Below are 12,452 nucleotides of genomic sequence, written 5' to 3' on the forward strand. Positions count from 1 at the left end.
TACAAGATTCATTTGATGTTTTCAATTCCATTCAATTTTTTTTTTTTTTTCTCCAAAGGAAATAGGCTACAAGATTCTGTACAGGAGTTTCCAGTGTTAAGGCTCACTGAGCTGTACTAGCTGAATAGATGACTGTAGTACTGCAGTCCAACATATCCTGTAGATGTTGAGATATACAAGCTTAAAAAGTGTACTCTTACTGTAAATCACAAATAAATCATGTATCATTAGCAAATCAAAATGACATTCTGAAATGTTTATGAGAGAAGGGGTTTCATAGCTGACCTCTGAACTTGCATGACTGATTTTAAACCAGCTGTCAGCTCCTGGAAAAATAATCATAGTAACATGGAATCATGAACAAAATCCACACATCAAAATAAAGATTTTAAAAGGCGTAAGCAGCATGATTCTTCTTTCCAGTGTCTCAGATAAAATGATGCACTCTGAAGAGTTTGATGAATCAACTAGCCAGTAACTTTTAATGGGCGGTGCAAAATTCAGAAATCTCTCATAGAAAACAACCAGTGTGTGAATTTTAAACAAAATGTTCATGCAGAGAGATACTGTACTATCGAGCACTAATTCATTTATATTTTTATGAACAAATGTCTAAAAATCTAACTCATAAGAATGAAATCTTTTTTAAAGGTCATCTTGTCACAGTTTTAGCTTAGATTTGTTATTGTAAAGAACACACAGAGGTTAATGTGCAGATAAGCCAATGTCTCTTTAAGCCAAGCAAATTAATTCAGCAGCCAGTTTAGCTTGAACTGAAAGACAGGACATTCATTTGGCTGCCATATTGAGTGTCGTATTGTTGTCCCATTTTTTTTTTTTTTTTTTTTGGAGCATTTTCTCCTTTTACTATTTCTGAGATCAGCCTCACCTGTTTTTCGCTGACGTTTAAAAACTAGAAGTCCCAGCAGCAGAATCAGCACACCGCCAGTGACAGCACACGCCATGATGATCACCATCTGTAGATGACTGTCCTGTGTCATGATGTCTTCTGTACAAACATGTGGAGACAGATAATTACACCAATACTGATCACTGTCATGACGACACAGTGACAAATCACTATTTGTATGCTAGTAGGCTCAAAATATATAATCTTATTCTGAGTTAAGGTAAACAATACTGTATACTAATGGTTAAAAGATATTACCTTGGTTTGTTACAGAGGTTTCTGTTGATGTACTTGGAGCATTAGTAGTTGATGAGGAAAGACTGATTGTTATAGGGGCCAGAGCTCTGAGTTCATTCTCAGTAAAAACTGCACACTGCCAGTGCAGCGGGTCTGTTTCATAGCTGGATAGATTCACTGTGAGTTGTAGCTTGTTTTCAGTCATAATTTGCTGTTTTTCCAGAACTCCTCTGTTCCCCTCCATCCTGAGCCAGACCAGCGTCACTGAATCAGTCACTTCAGAAACTTCACAGGTAAGAATCACTGACTGAGTCCTCAACACACCATCAGGGGGCTCCACTGAGACTGAAAACAACAACAACAACATCAATGACTTTTTAAATGCACTGAACAAATGTGCTGATGATCAAATCTAACTGAAAAATCAATGTATTTATTATTATTGACTGATTCATTTTTGCAAACCTCTGATGGTGTGTAGCATTGTGGTTGTGTAGGGAATCTTTTGATCATTTGTAATACACCTGTATGCCCCACTATGATTAAAGTTCACAGGTGAGATGTGAAAGGTAAAAAGTTGATCATTGTAAGTGGTTGAAGAAAGTCTTCCTGGTTTAATTGGTCCTTTTACTTGAACTTCACTTCCTTTTTCAACTGCTATCAGATCAATGATCTGTGAATCAGGCCTCGGCTCCCAGGTCCATTTCCAGCTCTCGTACTTCCTGGAAGACTTGCAGATCAGTGATACGTCACTATTATTAGAGCTTTGTCTGTAAATTGTATTATTTTTATTATATGAATCTGGAAAGACAATAGGTAACATGGTGAATTTCAGTGAATACATCTCAGTTACTACATTTCAGTTTTAAACATTTTTCTTTTACAATAAAGCTTGTTTTATTTGAAAAATTGCTAATTTTGTTTATTAATTATAAGTTAATTACATTAACTTACAGTATTCTTAATGAAAATATTATTCATTATCATTATTATTTAGGCATACACCACAGATTTAATATAAAAGAATATACTTACTTGAACTGACAGTAAGCAAGTAATTCCTAACAGTTTTTACTGTTCCATTTTCCATCAATCTACAGTAATATTTCCCCTCATTGTGTTTATCAACGGTGTGTAAGATGATGTAGGCAGAGTTGTTGTACAGTAGAGTGGTGTTGGATGTTTGTTGTCCGTCTTTCTCCCACTGCAATGTTGAGGATTCAGACAGGAAAGAGACCTCACATCGCAAAGACACATCAACGCCACGCTGAACTTTTAGAGATATCAGTATTTTAGAGATTTCAGTATTAGAACCAGTTTGAGAAATGTTGTATATCTTTCTTACATTCATAACAAAATTTACTGTTACTTTTAAAATATTTTTGCTGTATGGAAACTCAACCAACCTTCTGTTTGGGCAGTTTTATTCCGTGGATATTCTGTGTAATGAAAAACAATTACAACCATAACATATAAAAAACCTTGCACGACAAATCCCACAAACTTCGCTACATCAGCTGATGACTTTGCATAAATACAATATTTGTTCAACAGCATTTTCAAAACATTTGAACAAAAAGAGGTTTATAAATAAAACATTGTTTTGGATTGTCAGGTTGTTAATCACTGACATTGACACAGACATGTTTAAGTCTGTCATGTTCAACTCCAGGAGATTTCTGTGGCTGTGAGAGTATGAGTGATATTTCTGGACTAACTTTTTTTTTTTTTTTTTAAATCTTATACTTTACTTAATTTGTTTTGAATTAAACCATTTTATACATCTTTAAATAGATATTTAATTTAAATTTTATTACAATGAAGATAATGGAAGATTACTGTATAAATGATAATGATTACATTTTTTTTTTAAAAATAGTTTGTATGTTATGTACAGTGCAATCAACAGACAGCAAAAGAGAAAAGAGTTAAAATATCTTGACAGAATGTTTTTCCTTTTGCTTTAATCTCTTGGTTAAAGTGAGACTTACCAATAGCGTGGAATCGTGAACAAAATCCACACATCAAAATAAAGATTTTAAAAGGCGCAAGTAGCATGATTCTTCTTTCCAGTGTCTCAGATAAAATGATGCACTCTGAAGAGTTTGAAGATTCAACTAGCCAGTAACTTTTAATGGGCGGTGCAAAATTCAGAAATCTCTCATAGAAAACAACCAGTGTGTGAATTTTAAACAAAATGTTCATGCAGAGAAATACTGTATTATCTAGCACTATTTTTTATTTATTTATTTATTTATGAACAAATATCTACAAATCTAACTCATAAGAAAGAATTCATGTTTTTTAAAATCTTCTGTTTGTTCATGGTTTAAATAGATCTAATAAACCCATTCATTTTAGGCTATCCTGCATCAATAAAATAAGACATGTTTTCTAAATATTATTTTTAGACTAGTCTGGTTTGCACGATTAGCTAATTTCCAGTTCAGGAAATGTTTTTCTAAACTGAACTATCTTGAGGTTTCTCTCAGGCACAAATCTGTGATCTGAAGTGTGATCTAAACTCACAAGCTCACCAACTTTATTGAGAAGGTCTATTTTTGAAACTCAGTTTCTTTATAGGCACCTTCAAATCTACAAAACATTCCACTGTCATTGCCCATGTAAAAATGATTCATTTCATTGACCCATTGTTACTGAAAGTAATTATAATCATTGTAATATAATTAAACAATAAATTTCAATATTACCTTTAATATTACTGCCTTGCTTTCTGGGGGTTTTATAAGGCACTAGTCTTTGTTAAGCTTTGAAACAATATGACTTTGCCCATAAAAATGCAATTAATAAAATGACCAAAATAGAATTTAATAGAACCAGAAATGAATTAAAAGAATCAATAAAATAAAATAAAAACTAATATTAGACAGTTTTTGAACTTTTATTTCGTGTTCCTGTTCTGAGTGCTGGTCTGAGGTGATCATAGTTAGACAAGAGGTATAAGAAACATTGTTTTTTGATTTACTGAAGCATCGCCTTCACACAGAGTAATTGTGCCTGACAACATTTAATTTCTCAAAATTAGCAATAGAAATGACATCTTAAAGGCTTTGGTGCACATAGGGAATGTAATCATTTTACATTTAACTTATAGTTTAAAATTCTTGCAATTTAAGTATTTTTCTCTTTGCATTCTTACTTTTAGTTGAAATATTTGTAGCTTTTTCCATACCAGGAAATGCATTGCTAGATTTAACACAGTTGTGTGTCATGAAACCACATGGAGGTTTCTTTCTGGTATGCAAGCATATTAATTCAAATCTGATTACGCAGATGATGTTTGTTGCATTTGTTTTCTCCCATGCAAATGAAACCCAAAGACCTGTTGCTTACAGAGAGAGCACACACAACACAATCTCAACAAGATTTATTACTCTTAATTCATTCCTAATTTACCAAAATAATGCATGACTAGCTTGCTGTTATTAACACAATATTAATTTGATGTTTTGAATTCCATAAAAAAAGGAAACACAACATTCTGTACAGGAATTTCCAAAGTGAACGCTCATTGTGCTGAATAGATGACTGTAGTACTGCAGTCCAAAATCCTGTGTAGATATACAAGCTTAAACACAGTCAGAAAAAAGGTACTGTGCTTGTCACTGGGGCAGTACCCTAAGGTACAAAAGTGAAAAGGTACACCTTTGTACCTTACCCCTAGTAGGGCCTAAATGGTGCGTATTTGTACCTTAAAGGTACATATTGGTACCTTTTTACCTTTGTACCTTAAAGGTCCCGTTTTTCGTGGTTTTTTTGAAGCTTTGATTGTGTTTATAGTGTGCAATATAACATGTGTTCATGTTTCGCGTGTAAAAAAACACAGTATTTTTCACATAATTTACTTATCTGTATACCGCTGTTTCCACTGTCATAAAAACGGGCTGATGACTTCCTTGTTCTATGAAGTCCCTCCTTCAGAAATACGTAACGAGTTCTGATTGTGCCAGCGGTTCCTGTGTTGTGATTCGACAGCAGTTTAGCGCATCTTGCCCGGAAAGGTCACGCCTCTTACCATAACGTGGAGATGCACGCGCTCAGTGTTATTGTAAACATGTCTTTAATTTTACCCTATCAATTTGAGCCGGAATCAGACCCGGTGATTGGACTGCGGGATGAAAATAACAGCGTTTCGACGACATGGCGACAAACACACTCTACAAACGCAACTCTTGTGTATTCCTGTGGGCGGAGGTTAGTCAAAAAACTGTTTTAGTGACGTCATTAAAGAAGGAAGTAGAGGGATGTAGTCCAAACTGGCCGTTCGATGTAGGCGACTTCTGTTAAATAAAATATCTCGCTTGGCATTGAACTTTGAGCTTTAAAATTTTACAGATTTTATTTATACTCTAACAACAACATTACACACTAACTAAAGTTTGAAACATGGGATCACGAAGAACGGGACCTTTAAGATACTGCCCCAGTGACAAGCACCGCACTTTTTTTTTCTGACAGTGAAGAGTGTACTACCGTAAATCACAAATAAATCATGAATCATTAGCAAATCAAAATGACATTCTGAAATGTTTATGAGAGAAGGGGTTTCATAGCTGACCTCTGAACTTGCATGACTGATTTTAAACCAGCTGTCAGCTCCTGCAAAATAATCATAGTCACAGTTTTAGCTCAGATTTGTCATTTTAAATAACACACAGAGGTTAATGTGTAATATTAATGTGCAGATAAGCCAATGTCTATTTAAGCCAAGCCATAATGGAAGATTACTGTTTAAATGATAATGATTAAAATTGTTTTTAAATAGTTTGAAATTATTAAATCATTCCATAATTTATCAATTTCTAATGAATATTTGTGGTGTGTACGGTACAATCAACAAACAGCAAAAGAGAAAAGAATTAAAATATCTTGACAGAATATTTTACTTTTTGCTATAATCTCTTGATTAAGTGAGACTCACCGATAGTGTGGAATCGGGAACAAAATCCACACATCAAAATAAAGATTTTAAAAGGTAAAAAGTTGCATGATTCTTCTTTCCAGTGTCTCAGATAAAATGATGCACTCTGAAGAGTTTGAAGAATCAACTAGCCAGTAACTTTTAATGGGCGGTGCAAAATTCAGAAATCTGTCTGTCATAGAAAACAACCAGAATGTGAATTTTAAACAAAATGTTCATGCAGGGAGATACTGTACTATCTAGTACTAATTTATTATTATTATTTCTTTTTTATGAACAAATGTCTACAAATCTAACTCATAAGAAAGAAATCATGTTTTTAAAATCTTCTGTTTGTTCATGGTTTAAATAGATCTAATAAACCCATTCATTTTAGGCTATCTTGCATCAATAATATAAGACATGTTTTCTAAATATTATTTTTAGACTAGTCTGGTTTGCATGATTAGCTCATTTCCAGTTCAGGAAATGTTTTTCTAAACTGAACTATCTTGAGGTTTCTCTCGGGCACAAATCTGTGATCTGAAGTGTGATCTAAACTCACGAGCTCACCAACTTTATTGAGGAGGTCTATTTTTGAAACTCAGTTTCTTTATAGGCACCTTCAAATCTACAAAACATTCCACTGTCATTGCCCATGTAAAAATGATTCATTTTATTGACCCATTGTTGCTGAAAGTAATTATAATCATTATAATTTAATTAAACAGTAAATGTCAATATTACCATTAATATTACTGCCTTGCTTTCTGGGGGTTTTATAAGGCACTAGTCTTTGTTAAGCCTTGAAACAATATTTTTTGTGTAAAAGCATTAAACTCCATTGAACTGAACTGACATTTTGTGACTCAACAACCCGCATGCCCCAAAAAATGTTGTCACAACCTGCCATTAAACAGCCTTCTTTAGGCTTTTTAGTGAAATATAAACAGTATAGCAAATTATGAAATTATATATTTATATTAAGGAAACAAAAAATATCTAAATATACATTTTGCCCATAAAAATGCAATTAATAATATTAGACAGTGTTTGGCAATTAGGCAGTTTTTGAACTTTTGTTTCATGTTCCTGTTCTGAGTGCTGGTCTAAAATGAAATTACTTTTTATGGGCTTTGGTGCACATAGGGAATGCAATCATTTTACATTTATTTTTATGAATGTCTTATAGTTTAAAATTCTTGCAATTTAATATTTTTCATTTTGCATTCTAACTTTTAGTTGAAATATTTTTAGCTTTTTTTCCATACCAGGAAATGCGTTGCTAGATTTAACACAGTTGTGTGTCATGAAACCACATGGAGGTTTCTTTCTGGTATGCAAGCATATTAATTCAAGTCTGATTACTCAGATGATGTTTGTTGCATTTGTTTTCTCCCATGCAAATGAAACCCAAAGACCTGTTGCTTACAGAGAGAGCACACACAACACAATCTCAACAAGATTTATTACTCTTAATTCATTCCTAATTTACCAAAATAATGCATGATTTATTATTAATACAAGATTAATTTGATGTTTTCAATTCCATTCAATTTTTTTATTTTTATTTTTTTTTCTCAAAGGAAATAGGCTACAAGATTCTGTACAGGAGTTTCCAGTGTTAAGGCTCACTGAGCTGTACTAGCTGAATAGATGACTGTAGTACTGCAGTCCAACATATCCTGTAGATGTTGAGATATACAAGCTTAAAAAGTGTACTCTTACTGTAAATCACAAATAAATCATGTATCATTAGCAAATCAAAATGACATTCTGAAATGTTTATGAGAGAAGGGGTTTCATAGCTGACCTCTGAACTTGCATGACTGATTTTAAACCAGCTGTCAGCTCCTGGAAAAATAATCATAGTCACAGTTTTAACTTAGATTTGTCATTTTAAATAACACAGAGGTTAATGTGTAATATTAATGTGCAGATAAGCCAATGTCTCTTTAAGCCAAGCAAGTAAATTCAGCAGCCAGTTTAGCTTGAACTGAAAGACAGGACATTCATTTGGCTGCCATATTGAGTGTCGTATTGTTGTCCCATTTTTTTTTTAACATTTTTTTTATGGAGCATCTTCTCCTTTTACTGTTTCTGAGATCAGCCTCACCTGTTTTTCGCTGACGTTTAAAAACTAGAAGTCCCAGCAGCAGAATCAGCACACCGCCAGTGACAGCACACGCCACGACGATCACCATCTGTAGATGACTGTCCTGTGTCATGATGTCTTCTGTACAAACATGTGGAGACAGAAAATTACACCAACACTGACCAGTGTCATGACTACACAGTGACAAATCACTATTTGTATGCTATAGGCTCAAAATATATAATCTTATTCTGAGTTAAGGTAAACAGTTGAGGTTTCTGTTGATGTACTTGGAGCATTAGTAGTTGATGAGGAAAGACGTCATTTCACATAATAATTGTGCAAACAGTTAAATAAAAAACAGGGAAACATAGCATTGTATAAACAACAGCGCAGAACAATGAACAGTATAAACAAACAAACACAATTATACTGCGTTCCAAATTATTATGCAAGTGACATATCAGTAGGATTTCAGTACAATAAACATTCAGATTTTAGTTTTTCTAAGAAAATGTTTGTTTGTTTATTTATCTATGTCTTTTTAGATAACTGGTATCAATCTCAGGTTGTTCCACATTATTAAGCATGTCACAGTTCTCATGCAATATGAGGAGGGAGAAAGATCTTTCTGAAGATGAAAAGCATGAAATGGTGCAATGTTGTGCAAAAGGCATGAAAACAACTAATATTGTGTGAAACTGAATGGAGATTATCAAATTATCATAAGATTTGTGAGTGATTTAGAGCACAGCAGAACTCGGTCAGATAAAGGCTTATTAATGAAAGTTCCTGTCAGAAAAATGTTTTGTATTAAAAGGGCAGCTATAAAAAAGCCAGTGTTGAGCAGCTAACAGGTATTTGAAGCTGCTGGTGTCTCTGGAGTCTCAAGAAGCTCTCCATGCAGGCTGGCAGTTGTGCGTAAAGATGCATTTCAGCCACCACTAACCAAACCTCACAGAGAGAAACATTTTCACAGAGAGAAACATTTTTCATTGCAGCATGGGATAGTGCATAGTGTATTGCATTTCAGAAGGCACTATCCTCCTTTTTATACCAAAGCTGAAAATGGCCACTTATGAACTCTTGCAAAAGTCATTTAAATACCCAACCCAAAATAACTTCCCAATATTCCAGCCCAAATCAACGCCCGCCAGCTCCTTGCTGACGTCGCAGTCTTGTTGGAACATGGTGGCCATTCACCAACCATCCAGAAATCCATCCATTTAGACCATCCATTGTAGTACGGCATTAGTCAGTAAATAAAACTATTTAAAAATGAGTCTTAATGTACTTCTAAACCCATTGTAAATGTTTCTCTTTGTGAGGTTTGATTAGGGGTGGCTGAAATGTATCTTTACACACAACTGCCAGCCTGCATTGAGAGCGTCTTGAGACTCCAGAGACACCGGCAGCTTCAAATACCTGTTTGCTGCTCAACACTGGCTTTTGCTCTTTTAATGCAATTACGTTTTTTGACAGGAACTTTCATTAATAAGCCTTTATCTGACCGAGTTCTGCTGTGCTCTAAATCACTTACAAATCTTATGATAATTTGATAATCTCCATTCAGTTTTCACACAGTATTAGTTGTTTTCATGCCTTTTGCACAACATTGCACAATTTCATGCTTTTCATCTTCAGAAAGATCTTTCTTCCTCTCCATATTGCACGAGAACTGTGACTTGCTTAATAATGTGGAACAACCTCTAAGTAGGGTTTCCATAAACCTGGCCAATTATTTTGTCTGAGATTGATACCAGTTATCTAAAAAGACATGGATAAATAAAAAAACAAACATTTTCTTAGAAAAACTAAAATCTGAATGTTTATTGTACTGAAATCCTACTAATATGTCACTTGCATAATAATTTGGAACGCAGTGTAGTAGTAGACACAAGTAAGATGCACATGACAAAAATACTCTGAGAAAGCATTACGACTGGTAGTAGAGGGTTTGGGAAGTGTTTAAAGAAAAAAAAAAACATATTATGACTGGTGAACAAATAGGTTTTAAGGTATGATTTAAATTCAGAGAGTGAGGTTATTGTCCTCAGTTCCAGAGACAGAGAATTCCATACCTTAGAAGCCATAACAGAAAAAACCTGTCACCCATTGATAGACAAAATCTAGGTACACAAATAAGTTCACACAGAAGATTGGAGTGTTCAAGACAGAATGTATAGGATTAGTTTGTCACCATAGAGTAGATTTGAAGAAGGCATATCCATATCCATTTCCATATCGAGATTCTGCCACAGCACAGGGAAAATATCAGGTTTGCATTCATGGGCAAAGCTTACCAGTATCAAGTTCTCCCTCTTGGCCTAGACCTACTGTATCACCCTGTACATTCACAAAGTGCAAAGAGCCACGTCAGGGTCTAAGCAGACATTCACACTTTTCCTGGTCAGATTACTGCAGGTTTTTGGAAATCTAAGCTATTCTTGCAGTTCACCAAGGATTTGGATGATGACTGGTGATCTTTTATATGTAAATGACATTAATTTAGTGTTGTTTAAAACACGGAGAACTGAAACCATTCAGTTCAAGATCATTTGCGATTTATAGATTTCACATCTGAAAGAGAGGCGTACGCTCATTTTCTGTGTGTACGTTCATTCTATGAATTACACGTACGCAAATTTAGGACACCGGCCAATACTGAGCTGCCATTCTAATACAGAACCTGGAAGCGCTGAACATAAACAGTGTACAAGAATGACACGGAAGAGAAGATCTTGTTGAATAAAGTCGTTATTTTTGTTTTGTTTTTGTGGACAAAAAGTATTCTCATCGCTTATAACATTAAGGTTGAACCATTGCAGTCACGTTGATTTTTTTTAATGATGTCTTTAGTACCTTTCTGGACCTTGAAAGTGGTGGTTAAATTGCTGTCTATGGACAAGTCACATACCTTTCAGATTTCACCAAAAATATCTTAATTTGTGTTCCGAAGATGAACGAAGATCTTACAGGTGTTGAACGACATGAGGGTGAGTAATTAATGACAGAATTTTCATTTTTGGGTGAATTAACCCTTTAAGCTAACTCCCAACTAAAATGCAACCTGCACTGACATATCTTAAAATATGTCAGTGCCATTGTTTTGTCACAAGAAACAAACCATTAAAGGTGCCCTAGAATTAAAAATTGTATTTACCTTGGCATAGTTGAATAACAAGAGTTCAGTACATGGAAAAGACATACAGTACAGTCCAAAAGTTTGGAACCACTAAGATTTTTAATGTTTTTAAAAGAAGTTTTGTCTGCTCACCAAGGCTACTTTTATTTAATTAAAAATACAGTAAAAAACAGTAATATTGTGAAATATTATTACAATTTAAAATAACTGTTTTCTATTTGAATATATTTCACAAAGTAATTTATTCCTGTGATGGCAAAGCTGAATTTTCAGCATCATTACTCCAGTCTTCAGTGTCACATGATCCTTCAGAAATCATTCTAATATGCTGATCTGCTGCTCAAGAAACATTTAATGTGTACAATTGTACAAAATATTTGTGTACAATATTTTTTTTCAGGATTATTTGATGAATAGAAAGTTCAAAAGAACAGTGTTTATCTGAAATCTAATCTTTTGTAACATTATAAATGTCTTTACTGCCACTTTTGATTGATTTAATGCATCCTTGCTGAATAAAAGTATTCATTTCTTTAATTTCTTTTCAAAAAAATAAAAATAAAAATTCTTACTGACCCCAAACTTTTGAACGGTAGTGTATAATGCTACAGAAGCTTTGTATTTCAGATAAATGCTGTTCTTTTGAACTTTCTATTCATCAAGGAATCCTGAAAAAAAAGTACACAACTGTTTTCAACATTGAAAATAATCATAAATGTTTATTGAGCACCAAATCAGCATATTAGAATGATTTCTGAAGGATCATGTGACACTGAAGACTGGAGTAACGATGCTGAAAATTCAGCTTTGCATCACAGGAATAAATTACTTTGTCAAATATATTTAAATAGTACACAGTTATTTTAAATTATAATAATATTTCACAATATTACTGTTTTTTACTGTATTTTTAATTAAATAAATGTAGCCTTGGTGAGCAGACGAAACTTCTTTTAAAAACATAAAAAAATCTTAGTGGTTCCAAACTTTTGGACTGTACTGTACATTGAGTTTCAAACTCCATTGTTTCCTCCTTCTTATATAAATCTCATTTGTTTAAAAGACCTCCGAAGAACAGGCAAATCTCAACATAATACAGACTGTTACGTAACAGTCAGGGTGTATGCCCCCAATATTTACATAT

General features: G+C 33.8%; 1 protein-coding gene and 1 long non-coding RNA gene across 5 annotated transcripts; both read right to left on the reverse strand.

Moving 5' to 3' along the window:
• Positions 1–18: 18 nt before the first annotated feature.
• Positions 19–5,013, reverse strand: LOC125270273. 4 transcript variants are annotated; one of them, XM_048193668.1, is made up of 8 exons: positions 3,139–5,010; positions 2,554–2,586; positions 2,183–2,419; positions 1,613–1,948; positions 1,169–1,492; positions 890–1,009; positions 286–326; positions 19–157 (listed from the first exon to the last, which is right to left on the reverse strand). In XM_048193668.1, exons 1-8 carry the CDS (start codon positions 3,350–3,352, stop codon positions 104–106), a joined length of 1,359 nt encoding a protein of 452 aa, XP_048049625.1. In that variant the 5' UTR covers positions 3,353–5,010; the 3' UTR covers positions 19–103. The 4 variants fall into 4 exon arrangements, with proteins under 4 accessions (XP_048049625.1, XP_048049626.1, XP_048049624.1 ...); XM_048193669.1 differs by having other exon boundaries at positions 19–199; XM_048193667.1 differs by having other exon boundaries at positions 19–326; positions 1,202–1,492; positions 3,139–5,013.
• A 2,130-nt stretch (positions 5,014–7,143) lies between these two features.
• Positions 7,144–8,460, reverse strand: LOC125270276. The gene is made up of 3 exons (XR_007185312.1): positions 8,185–8,460; positions 7,882–7,922; positions 7,144–7,753 (listed from the first exon to the last, which is right to left on the reverse strand). It is a non-coding gene; the product is annotated as an uncharacterized LOC125270276 (long non-coding RNA).
• Positions 8,461–12,452: the final 3,992 nt, after the last annotated feature.

The sequence above is a fragment of the Megalobrama amblycephala genome, linkage group LG6 (assembly GCF_018812025.1).
Source record: "Megalobrama amblycephala isolate DHTTF-2021 linkage group LG6, ASM1881202v1, whole genome shotgun sequence".
Lineage (NCBI taxonomy): Eukaryota > Metazoa > Chordata > Actinopteri > Cypriniformes > Xenocyprididae > Megalobrama > Megalobrama amblycephala.

Excerpts from the sequence above, each read along its gene's own strand:
- LOC125270273 (XM_048193666.1), bottom strand. The coding sequence starts at position 3,352 with ATGAACATTTTGTTTAAAATTCACACACTGGTTGTTTTCTATGAGAGA. Across the intron at positions 1,493-1,612 it reads AATGCTACACACCATCAGAG|TCTCAGTGGAGCCCCCTGAT; the intron begins GTTTGCAAAAAT and ends TGTTGTTTTCAG. Across the intron at positions 327-889 it reads TAAACGTCAGCGAAAAACAG|GAGCTGACAGCTGGTTTAAA; the intron begins GTGAGGCTGATC and ends TTATTTTTCCAG.